Source organism: Netta rufina (assembly GCF_964035555.1).
Source record: "Netta rufina genome assembly, chromosome: W".
Taxonomy (NCBI): domain Eukaryota; kingdom Metazoa; phylum Chordata; class Aves; order Anseriformes; family Anatidae; genus Netta; species Netta rufina.
Window position 1 is genome coordinate 3290228 of NC_140139.1, and position 19942 is coordinate 3310169.

Consider the following 19942-nt stretch of genomic DNA (forward strand, 5'->3'; position numbering starts at 1 on the left):
GCGAATAAATTACTACTTCACTGAGATCCTCGCCTGAGCCTAAGTTATTGGCTACAGAGTGTTTCTCACACTTGCAGTAAAGCATACACCCTTCTAGTCACGTGGTCAATTAGGACAAACAAGTAACTCAGTAAAGTTTACCTGTATACTTTGGAAAGGTCAACCCCCTGGCTCCTGTCCCCCTCCAGATGGGTTACAGAACACCTTTTTATTTACCTTTTGACATATGGTACATCCTCTACATAGGTGCTTCCCTAAAGTGTATATTCCTACACAGACATACTTTCTTAGCGCAACATCACACATTGCTTGCACCTCCCAATGACTCTTTTGATGTAAAACAGTTAATATTTGCCTCATTATCACTTTATTCAGCATTTCTCTCCCATCAGGGAGTATCCATTTTCCTTCAGACTTTGTGGCTCCTGATTCCTTAAAAAAATCTTTATTTTAAAACTTTTTAGTTCTTCCTTAATTTTCAACAATTCCCTGAATCCTCTCTGCATTTATTCTTTGTTTTCCTTCAGACATTAGATGCCTTAAATACCTGACTTCTCTTTCTCCATATTGTAATTTATTTTTCAATACTCCCAAGCCCTGCTTTCCCAGAAAGTTGAATAGCTTGTTAGTAGCTTTCTTCACAACTCTTTTCTCCTGTCCTGACAATAGAAAACGATCCACATATTTGTTAACATTAATACCTCCTTGGGAGGTTGTAATTGCTCCAAAAATTTTTTTAGAACTTACCCAAATAGATAGGTGGCCCTGTAAACCCCCCGAGGTAAAATTGTCCAGCTATATTGTTGCTTCCGCCCCCATTTCAGGGTCTTTCCAGTCAGAGGTGAATATACATGTATGTTTGCTCTCAGGGCCAGAGAGCACTCCATTAATAACACTGTTATTCCAGTCTAACAATTTACTATTTGAATGTCCAATTTAATCATCAAATCCCTTCCCAACAAGTTAGTCTCTGCCTTGGATACATACAATAATTGCCCAGCGATCATTTTATTCCCTAGTCTTAGCTTGGTATCCCCCAAAACTGGCACTGTTATCCCAGCCCCTTCTACCCCCATCACTTTTTAGGGTTTCATTTGTTAATTTAATCCCTGATAAGTCAGTAATGACCTAGCTACCCCAGTGTACTGGGTTTGATGGCAAGGTTTGGGGGCTGTGAGTGGGGGGGTGGGAAACTGCAGTGGCAGCCCCCGTGAGAAAAACCCAGAAGCCTCCCCGTGGCAGATAAGGGACAATTTCATCTGGCCCCAAAGGGGCCCACTGCTGCCCAGAGCCAAGCCATGAGCAATACAGTCCGTGCCTCTGTGAGAGCACATCCACGAAAACAAACAAACAATGAAACAAACAAAAACCTGCTGCTCAACAGGAGTCGGGAGAGCGAGAAACCCCCCTGCAGACACCAAAGTCAGTGCAGAAGGAGGGGGAGGAGGCGCTCCAGGCCCTGGAGCCGAAGCCCCCCTGCGGCCGCTGGAGAGGCCCCTGGTGGAGCAGGCTGTTCCCCCACCATCCCCCTCCCGGATATTTGGGAAACTGACACCACAGCAAATATACCAAAACTTCTTAGACTGTTACTTAGATAATGCCTACATCCCCTTTCCCTGCTCATTCAACTTCAAACAGCTCTGTTAAATATTACATGCCACACCTTTAACACCTTCAGCAACCCTTTTAACACTTCCTTCATCTTTCTCCAGCCCGTACTTTTCTAATACCAGCACCAAAGGCTCAGTCAGGGTCCAACTTAATTCCATATCTTTTCCCTCCAAGATACTGAAACAACATATCAATATAGCATATTTCATCCCATTTTCCTTCTTTCCTCCTTCTTCCACTCCAGATATTCCTATTCGAAGTGGCCAGCCTGGCCACACTTAAAACATCTTATCAAAGCCTGTCTCTGCTAGGACTCGGGCCACAACACAGGCAGCCTTCTTTGCCTGCCATTCCTTCATCTCTCTTCCTCTTCTTTCCATCCTGGCCCTGACTCCCCCTGAAGATTTTCTTCATCTTTCTCCAACCCTCTGCCTCACTACCTGCTGCACTGTCAATGCCATTAGTTTCGCTCTCTTTTTTTTTCCTTCTTATCTCCCCTCCAGACACACACCTCCAGGGCCTCCCGCAGGAGGGTCCCCCAGTGACTGTTCACTACATCCCCCCACCTTCTGAAGCATTTTCTGCATATTTTGCCAGGCTTTAATCACACAATGAACTTTTAAGAGCCCTTGGGATAGTGGGTCCTCAGGTCTCATCCCCAAGTACTTTCTCATTCTGACCCCAAGTCTCTCATATGATTTCTGTGTTGCACACTATTATTATTCCAGCCAGGATTGGCAAGTGGGTATTTCTGCCCTGCCGGTGTGATAAATTAGTGGGGGTTTGTTCATTGTCTTTGAGGAATTTGGAGAATCTGCTGGGGAGAAAAGGTTGTAAAATTTAATGGCCTTGATAAGGGAGGAAGCAGGAAGGGGTGTTGGGTGAACATCCTTGAGTTAAACCAGACTCTGTGAAATTCCTTACCACAAGACATCCTTTTTGCCACTTCACTACCCCCACCTGAACATGAAGCAGAGGAATAACGACCCCCCCCTCTCAACAATAGACTGCGCAGCCTCAGCCAGTTCAGCAAATCCTGATAAGCCGGAATTCAACTGCTATAAAACAGCAACACTGGAAAGGGAAGTTGAGTGCTGTTGCGGAGCAGAGGCTCCCCAGCCGCCCAGCGCTGTTTTGCTTGTGTCTGCTTACTTGATTAATAAAATAATTTCAATAGACCAGTAAATTGTGTGGTCCAACTTATAACACCGGTATTACCCCTGGTTCTGGAGGATGAGCTCTTTCCCATTCTTGTATAGCAGCTCTCCTCCTGATCATTCCCATTTCTTTCCCTGGAAACAACATACTTATAGACATAATTCCCTCCCCCAAGAGTATAAATCAGGTCGTAGGAACTGCTCTAATTGTTCAACTAGGCTGTTGGGGTCCTTGAATAAAGAATTCCTCTCCTTCTTAAAAGTCCTAACCTCTCTGCTGGTAAGGAGGAGGGGGTAGTTCACCTAAGAGGATACACAGTTAGTGTTAGTACTATTAGTATCAGGGAAGGCAAAATTCTCAATATATCTTCTACCTTGTTCTAATTCTTGCCAGAGCCTAGAGTACGATACTTCTTTAGGGACAGTGTTAATTACAGTCCCTATCTCCCTTCCTGGAGTGACTGCTGCTGCCACCAGTTCAATATTAAGATTATAGGGAGCATAACTTGGCTCCTTCTCTGAAAAAGGAATCTTAGTGTTTACACATAAATTTAAAGCCTGAATTTTCATCAGACCCATATTTTGGCCAAAATACTGCTGTTTCCTTAATTGGTTCTTTTGTCCAGACTGATACACAATATTTAACCTTTTTAAATTATTTTTAAATTATTTTTCTTTTACAATCCCTCTAATTTTGGGATTATGTTTCCAATTTCTTATCATTCTTCAGGAAGAACTATTGGTAGGCACTCCCCCAGGGATATCTCCCTGTCCCCTGGAACTCATATTTCCCATCTTTCCTAACCCTCGCCAGTATGTGCTACAGAATTTTCCCTTCTGCAGTGTACCACACATCAACGTACTGAAAGATGGGGGTGTACCGCCAAGCACTTCCCCGTGCAAGGATTACCGTACACCAGATTCCCCTGGTGTAGTGCCAGCACTTCCCCGTGCAAGGGCTTACCATACACCAGATCACCCGACCCCCAAGGCAATACTTAATATTTCTTACCTTGGTCTGTGCACAGAGTTACCGGATCGATTCTTAAAAACCCGGAGTGCCTACCTTCTTCCTTTCCCCACTACTTCACGGATCCTGCCTCTTTAACCAGTCTCGGGCCCTCTGTCAGCTTTCCGCAGAACCGCCACCGTCGATGCACAGGACCGCTGAAATCAGCGGGGCATGCCTTCCTGCTGCTGCGGCGGTGGGGCTCCCCAGTAGGTGACTGGATCCCGGACGAGCCCCCAAATTGTGAGAAACACTCCGTAGCCAATAACTTAGGCTCAGGCGAGGATCTCAGTGAAGTAGTAATTTATTCGCGATTGCAATGGCAGGCGCCCCACAAGCAGGAGAGAGCGCATCTACTAGTTCCAAAACACAGTTTATATACCTTTTGATGGCAGGACCCTCCCCTGTTTCCCCACTGAGTGGGTAATCCAGGTTCACAATCTATCTGATGCTTCACAAACAATGCATGGCCTTCAGTCGCCGGCCTGTTAAATTTCAAATTTCTTTTGACATTTTTACTGCTTGAAGTGGTAATGTTTCTTCACTTATCTGACTTGACTTGACACCATGATTTTCACTTAATTGTCCTAAGGAGTCTGGTTGTCTGCATTCTACAAGGTCGCCTGCTAAGCTTTCTTATCACTGTAAGCATATCTCAGTACCGCATTCCCTCCTTCTAAACAATGTAACTGCAAAAACATTTCTATTCCCACAGGGGGACGCGGGAAACGGAACCGCGGGGGGACGCGGGAAACGGAGCCGCGGAAAACGCGGGAAATTGAAGTAATCGCGGTGCGATGCGGGACATCCGAGATCGAGTTGCTATTGGAGACCAGAGGCGTCAGTGGACAACGGCAGCCGACCCTCACCGTGTGGCGAGTCGGCACATAGCAGAGGGGCGGACATCAGGACCCTGCAGCCTGTCTGACGTAACCATGGAAGCAGCAGCGGCTGTGCTGCTTCTCTCTGGCATTCTTTTTATAAGAGTTTTATCTTGCAATGCAAAAAAGACTATTCGTCCCCAGATCGGTGTTATAACTATGTTTCTGGATAACATTCCGTGGGGTTGCCACATGCTACGGATTACTAATGATGACTTAGCTCTATTGCGGGGCAGGAGTGCAGAGACACAGATTACACTGCCAAATGACCACCGGCAGGCTCTTTCACAATCCGCTTCTAAGGTTGCAGCTGGCACTGCCTGCAGCCTTATAACAGACTTTACACTCTCTTTCCTAACTAGTAATCATGTGTCTCATCCATTTGTGGTGAATGGTCAGTGGCAGAAAGAAAAGGGGGAGAGTAAGGGGCGACAAAGACAGAAAAGGTACCAGGAGGATGCCACTGACACTAACAGCATGGGTAATAGGAGTAGTATAAGTGACACAGGTGCGGGGCGGCGGTAGGCGTTGCTGCGCTGTGGGGCACTCTGCCTGCTGCTCGCCCTCGCCTGCCTGTGCACTGCTGCCGACGGTGCTAGAGCAAAATGTGAAGACTGCTCAGATGGCAGTGATGAGAGTGCTTGTGTGAAGAAGACGTGTGCTGAATCTGACTTTGTGTGCAACAGTGGTCAGTGTGTGCCAAACAGATGGCAGTGGGGATCAGTGGGGGTCAGTGGGGATCCGGACTGTGAAAATGGGTCTGATGAGAGTGCTGATCTATGTCATACGAGAACATGCCGGGTAAATGAAATCAGCTGTGGTCCTCAGTCAACTCAGTGTATCCCAGTGTCCTGGAAATGTGATGGTGAAAAAGACTGTGACAGAGATCCTGATTGCAAGGATGGAAGTGATGAAATTAACTGCCCTTCTTGGACCTGCAGGCCAGACCAGTTCAGATGTGAAGATGGGAACTGTGTCCATGGGAGTAGGCAGTGCAGTGGTGTGAGAGACTGTCTGGATGGCACTGATGAAGCAAACTGTAACAATGTTATTCAGTGCTCTGGACCTGGCAAATTCAAGTGCAGAAGTGGAGAATGCATAGATATCAATAAAGTGTGTAACCAGCAGAGAGACTGCAAGGACTGGGGTGATGAGCCCCTGAAGGAATGCAACATTGGCTATGAATGTGACTGTCCAGCTGGGTTTGAGTTTGTAGACAAGAGAAACTGTGGAGATATTGATGAATGCCAAAACCCTGGTATCTGTAGTCAAATCTGTATCAACCTGAAAGGTGGCTGCAAATGTGAACGTAGCCGTGGCTATCAGATGAATCCTGCTACAGGAACCTGGAAAGGGCCATACGGGTACAGAAATACAAATAACACCTGTGATTACAATGACGCTGCTAAGCAGGGTTTAGGGGTTTATGGCACGGAGATAAGGGGTAACAACTACAGTGTTTGGAACAATTGTACAGCTTTGGCCTTACCTCCTGATGTTTTTCTGATTTGTGGGGATAGGGCCTGGCAAGGTATCCCTGCAAATGCTATCAGATGTCCATGTTACTTAGATAAACTCATTGTATTTGCTTCTAGCTTGTTACAGTTGCGTGAGATCACCAGACATAAATGGGCATTGCTTGCACCGGATTGCAATGATAATGTTGAATTGTGTGGGGTTGCAGCTAGAGCGGCATTGGCAATTTTAGTGCCTGGAGTGGCATCTGCGGCCGCAGGTAACAATTTAGAAAAATTGGTATGCTGGGCCGAGAAGCAAGCCTATGCCACGACAGAGATACTTGAGGAGATGTTACCAGATCAAAATAGTCTGCGACGTGCTTTACAGGATCAAGCTGCTATTGACTACTTGTTTTTGGCTCAAAGGAATGGGTGTGAGGACTTTAAGGGAATGTACTGTTTAAACCTTTTTGATCATAATGAGTCAATTCACAAATCCATTACTTTCCTGAAAGAGCACATGAGAAAGATTCAATATGGTATCAATCCTTTCAATCAATGGTTCACTGATTTGTTAGAAACAATGCATAGATGGTTACTGGGATTAGTCAAAGAGGGATTAAGGATTCCGTTTGCTGTGGTGTCAATCATCATTGCATGTGGTATTGTGATAAATGTGGTTAAAGGGTTACTTGCAAAAATGTTATATTGGGCATGGTTTGCTCAAAAAAAGAAAAAAAAAGGGGGGGGAATCGTTGAGGGATTTTTTGAAACAGCAAAAATCCCATGGCTTGCTGTAGCTGAGCAAACCAAGCTACCAGGGCAACTATGAGAAGTTCCCATGACAGTGTTCCCACATCGCCCAATTGAGGAATTCAGAAAAATATTGTTACCAGTAGCTGGCTTCAAGGACAAGGTCTATGTGACTGCTAATCACAAGGGGGTTGTTTTCTTGCAGGTGGGGTTGTTTTCTTGTAGTTGTTTGTCTGAGTGCTTTTGACCAATAATCTTGTGTGAAACACTGTCCGCCCCTGTTAAGTTCACTATAAAAGTTAGGCTATTCGGGCAATAAAATGGAGCATGATCTGACTCTACTGGTGTCTGTCGTGCTTTCGGCCATGCTTCCTGCAACAAGCCCTCACGCCTGTCCTTCTTTCTTACCTTCAGCTTTCTCTGGTCAGTTACGGTATTCTGGTATGCATTCCGGTTGTTGTTGCTTTGGGGTGCTTCTGGACCAACTATTCTAACCCCTGTCTCCCTGCACAAAGATCAAATAGTTTTACTTCCTCCTTCCTTCCTGCCCTGGTAAGGAAGCCCCCTTTGCTAAGTGCTGGCATGGCGTAAGGATGCCTGAAAGCTGGATTCTCAGGGGCTGTGAGGGCACTTCACTGTGAGGGTGACAGAGCACTGGAACAGGTTGCCCAGAGAGGTTGTGGAATTTCCTTCTCTGGAGATACTCAAAACCCACCTGGATGCCATCCTGTGCATTCTTCTCATCCTAATCCAAAACATAGTACCCTACCAGCTACTAGGAGGAATATTAACTCTATCCTAGCTGAAACCAGGACAGATCCATAGTTCCATAGCTCCGCGAGTGGCGCGGCCAGAGACGGATAAGAGAGTGTGACATAAGAAAGAGAAAGGAAGAGTCTCGAGAAATTTGGTGTACGGTACCACTTGCACGGTATAGTGCTTGGCAGTACACCCCCATTTTCCAGAATTGGAACGTTAGTGTGTGATACCCTGCAGGAGGTCAATTTCTGTAGCAGCACACTGACATGTGCTAGGAAAAATGGGAAATATGAGTTCCAAGGGGACAGGGAGATATCCCTGGGGGAGTGCCTACCAATAGTTCTTCTTGAAGAATGATAAGAAATTGGAAAAATAATCTCAAAAGAAGAGGAAATGATAAAAGAAGAAAATGAAAAAAAAAAGAAAAAGAATAAAAATATTGTGTATCAGTCTGGACAAAAGAGCCAATTAAGGAAACAACAGTATTTTGGACAAAATATGGGTCTGATGAAAACTCAGGCTTTAACTTTATATGTAAACAATAAGATTCCTTTTTCGGAGAAGGAGCCAAGTTATGCTCCCTATAATCCAAATATTGCACCGGCGGGAGCAGCAGTCACTCCAGGAAGGGAGACAGGGACTGCAATTAACACTGTCCCTAGAGAAGAGCGTACTCTAGGCTCTGTTAAGAATTAGAACAAGATAGAAGAGAGATTGAGAGTTTTGCCTTCCCTGATACTAACAGTACTAACACTAACTGTGTATCCTCTTAGATGAACTACCCCCTCCTCCTTACTGGCAGAGAGGTGCTAGGGGTTTTAAGAAGGAGATGAAGTCTTTAATTGAGGACCCCATCAGGCTAGCTGAATTATTAGACCAGTTCCTAGGACCTAATTTATACTTTTTTTTGGGGGGGTAATGATGTCTATACTAAGTATGTTGTTTATAGGGGAAAAAAGGGGAATGATCAGGAGGAGAGCTGCTATACAAGAATGGGAAAGAGCTCATCCTCCAGGACGAGGGGTAATATCGGCAGAGCACCCACTTGCCGATCCTGGTTGGAATAATAATAATGTGCAACACAGAAATCATATGAGAGACTTGGGGTCAGAATGAGAAAGTACTTGGGGATGAGACCTGAGGACCCACTATCCCAAGGGCTCTTGAAAGTTCATTGTGTGATTAAAGCCTGGCCAGATACACAGAAAGAGCTCTAGAAGGTGGGGGGATGTAGTGAACAGTCACTGGGGGCCCACCTGAGGGAGGCCCAGAATGTGTATGTCAGGAGGGGAGATAAGAAGGAAAGACAGAGAGCGAAACTAATGGTATTCACAGTGCACCAGGCAGTGAGGCAGAGGGTTGGAGAAAGATGAAGAAAATCTTCAGGGGGAGTCAGGGCCAGGATGGAAAGGAGAGGAAGAGAGATGAAGGAATGGCAGGCAAGGAAAGCTACCTGTGTTGCAGCCTGAATCCTAGCAGGGATGGGCTTTGATAAGATGTTTTAAGTGTGGTCAGGTTGGCCACTTTGAATAGGAATATCCGGAGTGGAAGAAGGAGGAAAGAAGGAAAATGGGATGAAATATGCTATATTGATATGTTGTTTCAGCATCCTGGAGGGAAAAAAAAAAAAAAGTATGGAATTAAGTTGGCCCCTGACGGAGCCTTTGGTGAAAATACAGGCTGGAGAAAGATAGAAAGAAGTGTTAAAAGGGTTCCTGAAGGTGTTAAAGTTGTGGTATGTAGTGTTTGACAGAGCTGTTTGAAGTTGAATGAGCAGGGAAAGAGGATGTAGGCATTATCTAAGTAACAGTCTAGACGTTTTGGTATATTTGCTGTGGTGTTTGGTCAGTTTCCCAAGGAGGTAGGGACATAACACAGCCTCCACCAAGGGCCTCTCTATGGGCTGTGGGAGGGCTTCGTCTCCGGAAACTGGAGCATGTCCTCCCGTTCCCTCTTGTTTGTTTTTTTTTTTTTTTCTGACGTTGTGATGTGACAGTGACAGAGGCATAGCGGAGGTGCTGCTGATTGGGGACACGGGAATGTGGGCACGGAGCGTTAGGGATGCGGTGGTGACGTCACGGGTCCGTGTTTGGTGTCGTCTTCGCGGCGTCGCCCTGCCCCCTACCTGCCGCTGTCTGTCACCCGCCTTAGCCGGCATGGCAGCCCTCCATCCCGGCCTCCTCTCCACCGGAAGTTGACTCCAATAGCCATGGAAACGCGCCGAAAGCGCTGCAGTCGGACTATCTCCCCTTGCCGAGCTATTACGCGCTCTGGCTCCGCCCACTGCACCCCCGTTCTCATGAATATGCAAATGAAGGGGGCGACGGCGGTGGTGAGCCCGGAAGCTGCGTGGCTGTGTCACGGCGGTGATGAGGTTGCGGTGGGCGTTGGTGTGTGTGTGAGCGAGGAGTCGGGAGTTTTTGTTTTTCTGCTGTGTCCTCCTGCTCTTCCTCCCTCCCTGCCGTCACCATGATGGAGGAGATAGACCGGTTCCAGGTGCCTGCTGTGCGCGCAGAGATGCAGCCACTGGTGAGCGGCGGGCGGGGACGTAGTGGATCTTGGCTGCTATCTCTCCTGCGGGAACGGGAGCGGGATTGGGGTTAGGGAGGGGAAAACGGTGGCGGAGGCTGGCCTCGGGGCTGTAACATAGTGGCTGTCCCCTGCTGTGTCATGGCAGAGGGTATGGGGGGCGGTGGCCACCACAAAATGTGGTTCCCCACACCCCCGTTGTGGCTCTCCTACACTCAGTGGGTGGATGGGTGGGTGGGAAGGAGGTATGGCCAGCCCCGGGCGTTGCCAGTTGGCTGCCTGGTAGCCAATGGCTTCCTACATGTGTGTGGCTGGCCTTACTCTGGGGCCAAGGGCTTGCTTCTGGCATGTGTCCCAGCTATGTGCAAGCATTAGGGTGGGTGTCTGGCCCTACATCCTGCCTGGTAAAGGTCCTGCATCTTTCTCTCCTCCTTCCTTGCCTTCCTCTCTCCTTCCCCATTTTCCTCCCTTTCTTCCCTGCCTCCTCAAAACTCATGACCTGTTGGCATCATGGTCAAGGCAGGTGGCTTCAATGCACCAGCTCCTGTTGGCACCTGGAGGAAGCAGATCCCATCCCAGCACCTGGTTGTATGGGGTGAACTGCTTGGAGAGGTATGATGGACTTGACTGAAATGCCTGTACAGATCTCCTGGCAGCGGGAGCAAGACTGTTAGTGGCAGGTTCATGTTAGCCCTGAAGGTGCTCCTGAGGCTTGTGGTGTATTGAGCTGTTGGCTGTCTAGAGTTGGTGTGTGTACCTTGTTTTTTGTGGCAACTAATGTTTATCAGCTAAATAAAAACTGAGAACACAATAATTGGCTTGCGAACAGGAGGGCTTTACTATGCTGGTCTCCAAACTGATTACCTCCCAGTGACAAGAAAACGCTTTGGTGACAAATCATGGAAATAGTTTCAGGCTGATTCTTTCTTTCTTTTTTTTTTTTTTTTAATGGTTTGATATTTTAGTCTGTAACCTTTGTGATGGGAAGAGAACTGTCCCTACGAGATGCTGAGAACTTGTTGCATGCTTACTGTGTGTTTTTGTTGAGCATGGTGAGGCTGGCCCTGTTATACCTGCTGGTGAAGGCAGTAGGCATAGTATTGAGACGAGCAAGTTTAGAAAAGTCATTGGCAGACCAAAAAAAACCAGAACTCTTGAATACTTCCTAAAGCAGTTGGGATTTCTTATGCCTAATAAAATCCCGTAATAGTAGAGGGATGGAAATGGTACTTATGCACATGTTTGTGGAGACACAGAGTGGGCAGAACCTGAAGAGGTGACTTAGTCCAGCCCTGCTGTCTCAGGGTAAGATGTTATATCATGCAGCAATGGTAATAAGCTTAAGAAGGCTTCCTTCCCGTCCTCAGCTGCCAAAATTATGAAAGTTTCACAGTGGAATTTCACACGTTTTTTTTTTGTTTGTTTGTTTAAAAAAAAACCCTCCGAACACAGCTAAAGTTTTTCTTTTTTTTTTTTTTTCCCCCCTATGATTCAGGGTTTCTGTGTTTTTTTTTTTTAAACGAAGTTCATAGTGAAAATGTGTGCATGCGAGGGACTGCTGCAGCAAGTGGATGGTGGGGGATTCTTCCACGTGCCTGGAAATGCTGGCGTCAGTCTCAGGAGTAGGGCAGATCTAGTCTGGTACAGCATTTCCAGTGGCACCACCTGCTTGTAGCTCCTGGTCAGCACCTGGCACGCAGGCACTGGTGCTTGCAAGGCTCCTTGCAGTTCAGAAGCTGACTAGGGTGCGTAGCAGTTGGCTTGTGTGGCCCAATTCTGCCCCATGCTGCCTTGTTGTTCTATGGTAGCTACTGCTTGTCCCATTTTTCTTCCCCCCCTCCCTCCTTACCCCATTTCATGTTTTTAAGTACAAAATAACCTGTGCATCTCAGGACTTTTTTTTTCCCCCCTCAGTGGAAAAGATTCAAATTCCACATGGTCCTAGGGACAGCGGTCTGTAGAATCTCGTTTTCCAGGTGTAACCTGAGAGCCAGAACTCCTAAAATTTAAGAGAGAGGTACAGCTGGTAAATGCTTAAGGAAAGCCATTCTCAGAATGTAGTCTGAAGCCTTTCTAATCCTATAAGTATCCACACCTGCCACCAATACTGGCATTATTGTTCAGTTGTCTGTCAGAGGTGACAGAGTTAATAAATAGTGAAAATGTAGGTGGTTCTTTGTTTCTGTAGCTTTTAACTCTTGTGTTGGGGGAAAAAAAATCTATACAAGCTGATGTAGACTTGTTCTATGCCCTACTTGTATGTATAAATTGATCCACTTGCTGAGGCAATCAGCTCCAGGGCAGATGCGTTCTGCAGTGGAACGGGGGATTGAGATGGGCAGGGTTTTTATTTCCAGCATCGAGGCCACTTGAAGCAGCCGAGGTAGCTGCTAGGACCTGGCAACCCTTGTGAGGGAGGCTGACAAGGTGTAGGCAGAGCCAGCAGTGCCCCCTCCATGGCTGTTCAAAAGCAGCCCCTAGGGAGCATGAGTGACCAGGGTGTGGTGTGTCAGAAGGGTGTGGTGCATCAGTTTGTGCAGACAGGGCACCTCGCCACTCTTTCACAGCAGTCTTTCCCATCCGTACTTGTAACCTGCTTGCGAGGAACCTGGCCATGGTATCAACTAGGCAGAAAGCCATGACCTCCACATCTCTTGCGGCCTCTCCAGCCACAGTCACCGATGTGACTACTCAGATGGAGGGCTCGGGGAAACACACCGCCGTCCAGGTCTTGGGCTGCAGGGTGTGCCTGAGTCTCCTGTTGGTATATGACAGCAGCAGCGAGGGGTATGCCTGTGGGAGGTGTGCCCGAGTTGAAGAGCTGCTCAGCCAGGTAGTGGAGCTTCGGGAGGAGGTGAGCAGGCTCAGGAGCCTCAGGGATTCAGAGCAGGAAATTGACTGGTGGAGGTGTACTCTACCCTCTCTGAGACAGACTCAGGAGCCTGCCGCAGCACAGGTGCCTCCTGCTATGCAGAAGACAAAAGTTCCCTCATCCCACCAGGCAGCAGGAGGAAACCTAGGTGTCGTGGTTCCGCTCGAGTGGGCAGCCAAGCTCCACCACAGCCGCTCTCTCACTCCCCGCCTCAAAGAGGAATGGGGAGAAAATATGATGAAAAGGGCTCAAAGGTTGAGATAAGGACGAGAAGATCACGCAGTAATTATTGTAACAGGCAAAACCGACTCGGCATAGGGAGACAGTAGGATTTATTGCCTATTACTAACAAGCTAGAGAAGTGAGAAACAAAGGAAAGAAACCAAAAGCACCTTCCCTCCCCATCCACCCTCTTCCACCTCCTCCCCCCGAGCGGTGCGGGGGAATGGGGATTATGGTCAGTCTACAGCGCTTCTTCTCTGCCGCTCCTTCTAGGTCACTCTCGTCCCCTGTGCTGTGGGGTCCCACCCACGGGATACAGTCCTTGATGAACTGATCTGGCGTGGGCTTCCCACAGGCAGCAGCTCTTCCAGAACTGCTCCAGATATGGGTCCGTACCACGGGGTCCATCCCTCAGGAGCAAACTGCTCCAACCTGGGTCCCCCACGGGCAGCAGCTCCTGCCAGGTCACCTGCTCCTGCGTGGTCTTCTCTCCATGGTCTATAGGTCCGGCCCGGAATCTGTTCTGGCAGGGGTCTTCCACAGGCAGCAGCCTCTGTCGGTGCAGGGCCACCGTGGTCTCCTCCACGGGCTGCAGCATGGAACCCTGCTCCACCATGGTAGTCCATGGGCTGCAGGGGGACATCCTGCTTCACCATGGTCCTCACCACAGGCCGCAGGGGACTTCTGCTCCGGCGCCTGGAGCACCTCTCCCCCTCCTTCTCCACTGACCTTGGCGCCTGCAAGGCTGTTCCTCACTCCTCTCACTCTCCCAGCTGCTGTGTGGCACAGCGTTTTTTTCCTGTCTTAAATATGCTCTCACAGAGGCGCAAAACAACATCGCTTATTGGCTCGGCTCTGGTCAGCAGTGGGGGCCAAGGGGGGGAATGGAGGCAGGTTCCTGTTCAGGGTGGTAGGCGAGCCCTGTCCCTGCCCACCTCACCTTCCCATCTACCCTTATGTACAGGTATGAGGCTCTAGAACACCATAGTCAGAACAACGAAGTAGATGAAAGCCTGTCCCAGTTGGAGAGGGTGCCTAAGGCAAGGCAACCTACCCCCCGCATTGCTACATCATCTGTCAAAAAAGAAAGAAGGGTTATTGTCATGGGGGACTCTGTTTTGAAAGGGACAGAGGGCCCAATATGCTGACTGGACCCAACCCACAGGGAAGTCTGTCGTCTCTCTGGGGCTCAGGTGAGTGAGAGACTTCGTAAAGAAAGTCAAGCGCCTGGTATGGCCCACCAACTACTACCCGTTACTGATCTTTCAGTCTGGTAGTGATGAGGTAGCTAGGAGAAGTCTGAGAGCATTCAAAAGGGACTTCAGGGCTTTGGGGCGACTACTTAAAGGATCAGGGGCACAGGTTGTGTTTGCCTCTGTCCTTCCGATAGGGGGCATTGCCGCTGACAGGCAGCCTCATCACATTAATGCGTGGCTTTGGGACTGGTGCAACCAGCAGAACTTTGGGTTTGTCAATCACAGGAAGGTCTAAGTGACACCAGGCCTGCTGTCACCAGATGGGATGCCCCTCTCTCAGAGAGGGGTAAGGATTTTTGCTCAGGAGCTGGCAGGGCTGCTAGATAGGGCTTTAAACTAGAGTCGAAGGGGGAAGGGGATAAAACCAGGCATGCTGGTGATGAGCTAAGGGATGGTGCACTAGAATCAGGGACTGTGTGCCAGTGAGGTCCTTCGGTCGGCTCCATAAGGTGCTGCGTGTAGGGAGGTGCATTTGAAGTGCTTCTCCACAAACGCGCGCAGTATGAGGAATAGAATGGATGAGCTAGATGTCTTGGCCCAGTCCCACAGCTATGACATCACTGGCATAAGCGAAACCTGGTGGGATGAGTCCTGTGGCTGATGTACTGCAGTAGATGGTTACAGGCTCTTCAGGAGGGACAGGCAGGGTAGGCAAGGTGACGGGGTGATGATGTATGTGAAGCATGGGCTGGACTGTGTGGAACTTCAAGTTGGGGATGGCAAAGTTGAGAGCCTCTGGGTAAGGATTAAGGGATGAACAAATAAAGGGGATGTCATTGTGGGAGCCTCTTACAGACCACATGGCCAAGATGACAACGCCGATGAATTATTCTTTGTAGAACTAAGAGATGCATCGAGATCAAGTCCCTTTGTCCTTATGGGGGACTTGAACTTGCCAGACGTCAACTGGGATCACCACACGGCCGACATGAGCAAGTCCAGGAGGTTCATAAAGTACCTCGATGATAACTTCTTGGTGCAGGTGCTAAGGGAGCCAACTAGGAAAGGTGCCCTCCTAGATCTGTTGCTAGAGAACAGAGAGGGTCTTGTGGGAGACATGGCAATTGGTGGCCATCTCAGTCATAGTGACCATGAAGTGGTTGAGTTTAGGATTTATGGTGACAAGGAAAACTGTCACCAAAACTTCAGCCCTGGATATGGGGAAAGCAGACTTCAGGCTGCTCAGGAAACTAGTCAGCAAGGTCCCCTGGGAAACTGCTTTTGAAGGCATTGGTGTCCATCAAGGCTCATCAGTCTTTAAGCACTGCCTCCTAAAAGCACAGGATCAGGCAACTCCAAAATATCAGAAGTCAGACAGGTGGGGCAGAAGGCTGGCCTGGCTGATCAGGGATCTTCTACTGGAGCTTAGGCAAAAAAAGAAAGTGTACGGCTGCTGGAAGCAGGGTCAGGCGATGAGGAAGGAATACAGGGATGCTGTTCGTGTTTGTAGGGAGAAAATTCGTGTGGCCGAAGCTCAACTAGAGTTGAAGCTGGCCATGTCTGTGGGAGACAATAAAAAAGGGTTTTTAGGTATGTGAACAGAAAAAGGAGGACCAAAGAAAACATAGGTCCACTACTTGATGGGGAAGGTCTCCTCACAGACAATGACATAGGCAAGGCAGAGACATTTAATGCCTTCTTCGCCTCTGTCTTCAACACTGATTATGAGCTTCAGGACCCAGGGTGCCCTGAGTGGGAGGACTATGACGGTGGGAATGACAAACTCCCAACCGACCCTGAACGCGTGCAGGATTTGCTGCTCCACCTGGATCCATACAAGTCCATGGGTCCGGATGGGATTCATCCCAGGGTGCTTAAAGAGCTGGCTGACGTCATCGCGGGACCTCTCTCAATTATTTTTCAACGACCTTGGGAATCTGGAGAGGTCCCAGTAGACTGGAAGGTGGCAAATGTTGTGCCAATTCTTAAGAAGGGTAAGAAAGAAGATCCTAGCAACTACAGGCCTGTCAGTCTCACGTCAGTGCCTGGTAAAATTATGGAGAAGATGATTCTTGAAGTTACTGAAGCGCACCTGCAGGACAATGCAGTCATTGGTCCCAGCCAACATGGGTTCATGAGGGGTAGGTCCTGCCTAACTAATTTGATTTCCTTGTATGATAAGATCACCCGTCTGGTTGACCAAGGGAAACCAGCTGATGTGATCTTTTTGGACTTCAGCAAGGCTTTTGACATGGTTTCCCGTAGGATCCTACTGGACAAAATGTCCAGCGTACAACTTAACAAAAATATCATCCGATGGGTGAGCAATTGGCTGACGGGCAGGGCTCAAAGGGTTGTGGTAAATGAGGCCACATCTGGCTGGTGGATGGTCACTAGTGGGGTCTCCCAAGGCTCCGTTTTAGGGCCAGTCTTCTTCAGTGTTTTTATAAATGATTTGGATGTACGACTAGAAGGTGTCCTGAGCAAATTTGCTGATGACACCAAACTTGGAGGAGTTGTGGACTCGGATGAGGGTGGAAAGGCCTTGCAGAGAGACCTGGGCAGATTGGAGAGCTGGGCGAACACCAGCCACATGAAATTTAACAAAAGTAAGTGCCGGGTCCTGCACCTGGGACGGGGCAACTCTGGCTTTATGAGATGCTGGAGAGCAGCCCCGCAGAGAGGGATCTGGGGGTCGTGGTTGACAGCAAGTTGAATATGAGCCAGCAGTGTGCCCTGGCAGCCAGGAGGGCCAACCGTATCCTGGGATGCATCAAGCACGGCATCGCTAGTCAGTCAAGGGAAGTGATGTCCCACTCTACTCTGCGCTGGTCCGGCCTGACCTCGAGTACTGTATGCAGTTCTGAGTACCACAGTACAAAAAGGACATTAAACTGTTGGAGAGTGTCCAGAGGAGGGTGACAAAGATGGTGAAGAGCCTAGAGGGGAAGATGTATGAGGAGCGGATGAGGTCACTTGGCCTGTTCAGCCTGGGGAAGAGGAGGCTGAGGGGGGACCTCATTGCAGTCTACAACTTCCTCGCGAGGGCGAGTGGAGAGGCAGGTGACCTATTCTTTGTAAACACCAGTGATAGGACCTGCGGGAATGGTGTTAAGCTGAGGCGGGGAAGTTTAGGCATCAGGAAAAGGTTCTTCACTGGCAGGGTGGTTGTACACTGTAACAGGCTCCCCAGTGAACTAGTCACTGCACCAAGCCTGTCTGAATTTAAGAAGCGTTTGGACTGTTAACTTAGGCACATGGTCTAAACTTTTGGGCAGACCTGTGTGGTGCCAGGAGCTGGACTTGATGATCCTTATGGGTCCCTTCCAACTTGGGATATTCTATGATTATATTCTATGATTATATTTTTGCCAAGCAGAAGCACAAGTCTACCTCCTGGGAGATGTCAAAAGCCTCCTGAGCAGCTGTCTCAGGGTGGTACTGCTTGAGCTTGAGCTGGGGCTTGGAGCAGGTGACCTCCAGAGGTTCCTGCCAACCTCAGCCTTTGTGGTGGTGCTCACAGAGTGTGCATCATGACACTAATAGTATTGTAATCACTGAGCAGGGGTAGAGTACTTGGCCTAGCTATGACTTTTTGCCCAAATCCTTGAAGTTCAAATGTGTCTGGAGGGGGAACCTTGTCTCATGTCCAGCTAAGGGTTATGTTGGTGTCTTAGTACAAGGCTAGGGGCTGCCCCTAACTGGAGTTGTGTGGAGCATCACTTGCTCTGACAAAGCCTGCTGGGATCTCTGGTTGCTGCAAGTTGCTTCCAGCTAATAATGGGGTTGGTCAGGGGTTGTGTTGCGGAGCAGATAAGCGTTTGTTGGGCTGGCCAGCTCTGTTGTGATTTCCCTACCCTTCTCATCAGTTGCAATGATGTGGAGGTAGGAAGGTGGCCAGTCATTTCCTTCTCTCTTCAGCCTGTTTGGATAAGCAACACTGAGTCAGGCAAGCTGTCTTGATTCTGCTTGACCTCTGCAAACATGGATTATGAGAACTGCTGCGTACTAATGCTGACCAAGAAAAGGTTCAGTGCAGGACTTAACGAGAGGGATTTGCTGCAGAGAAATGGACGGGATGGCCTACAGACCGTGGATCAACACTGGCAAGTCAAGGCCCAGTGTTTCACATCTCTGCAAGATGTATTATTCTGCATGTCTTGATATTATGGCACAACTCAGTACACATTCCTTCTGGAACACGTGACATCTTTCTATAATATTGGAATGGCTTTGATTCTGATTTCCTGTCTTGGATACTGGTTGTGCTTGACTTCCATCCCCAAAATACCTGCCCCTTCAAATTAATTAATATACTAATTTACCTGGGGTCTTGTTTACTCCTAATGCTTAATATCATGTCTTCCCTATCAACGTGATGCAAACTCAACTGTGGAAACTCTGTTCTGCTTAATTTCTCTTTGATCTCTGCCTGGTCACAATCCTTCTGTGCTCACAAAAAGGGATCTCTTCAGTAGCTGCTGGGCAGCAGGCTAGTTTCAGAAAAAGCAAAGTTCCAATGTTGCTGGGGCATATGATGTGATGAAGCCTGAAACACTCTATTTCTGGGATGCTTATGCTCTGTGGGTAGCTGTCTTTGCTGATGTGGTTGGGATTTGATGTGTTAACTTGCAACTAGAGAAATACTGCAAGCCTTTTGTTGCATTATTGTTATGGTTGATGCGGGTTTTTCTCCAACTTCTTTTTTGTGTGTATGTGTCTGGAAGGGTTCATAACACATCATTCTTGTTGCAGAGATAGGTATTAAACAGAGGGAAAAGTGGAGGGAGGGACGTTTGCCTGGTGAGGATGCCCCAGGGGAAGAGCATTAGTCCGGAATAGGAATGGGGCAGCCTGTACTTATATGTGGACCTATCGTAGCAAAAGTTCACCACAGGAACCTCATGCTCTTCCCATGACTTAAAAGTTTGTTGCGTTGGCTAAACTCTTGCAAAATCCTTCCTATTTTTGGTAGAATGGAATATACCAAGCACAGTGTGGTGGGGTTGTGTGGGAATAGAAATGTTGTTTTTGCAGAGTTACATTGTTTAGAAGGAGGGAATGTGGTACTGAGATATGCTTACAGTGATAAGAAAGTTTAGCAGGCGACCTTGTAAAATGCAGACAATCAGACTCCTTAGGACAATTAGGTGAAAATCATGGTGTCAAGTCAGATAAGTGAAGAAACATTACCACTTCAAGCAGTAAAAATGTCAAAAGAAATTTGAAATGTAACAGGCCGGCAACTGAAGGCCATGCATTGTTTGTGAAGCATCAGATAGATTGTGAACCTGGATTACCCACTCAGTGGGGAAACAGGGGAGGGTCCTGCCATCAAAAGGTATATAAACTGTGTTTTGGAACTAGTAGATGCGCTCTCTCCTGCTTGTGGGGTGCCCGCCATTGCAATCGCGAATAAATTACTACTTCACTGAGATCCTCGCCTGAGCCTAAGTTATTGGCTATGGAGTGTTTCTCACAATTTGGGGGCTCGTC

General features: G+C 48.1%; 1 protein-coding gene across 6 annotated transcripts in view; it reads left to right on the plus strand.

Moving 5' to 3' along the window:
• Positions 1–10096: 10096 nt before the first annotated feature.
• LOC311220809 (protein FAM219A-like) overlaps positions 10097–19942 on the plus strand; it is a gene marked incomplete at both ends in the record, with an annotated part of 133447 nt that continues 123601 nt past the window's right edge. For 4 of the 6 annotated variants that reach the window (XM_084304412.1, XM_084304413.1, XM_084304415.1 and 1 more), the window contains one exon: positions 10097–10156. In XM_084304412.1, coding sequence (XP_084160538.1) covers positions 10097–10156 — 60 coding nt within the window. The remainder of the gene's footprint in view (positions 10157–19942) is intronic. The other 2 variants (XM_084304414.1, XM_084304417.1) reach the window with 1 other exon arrangement.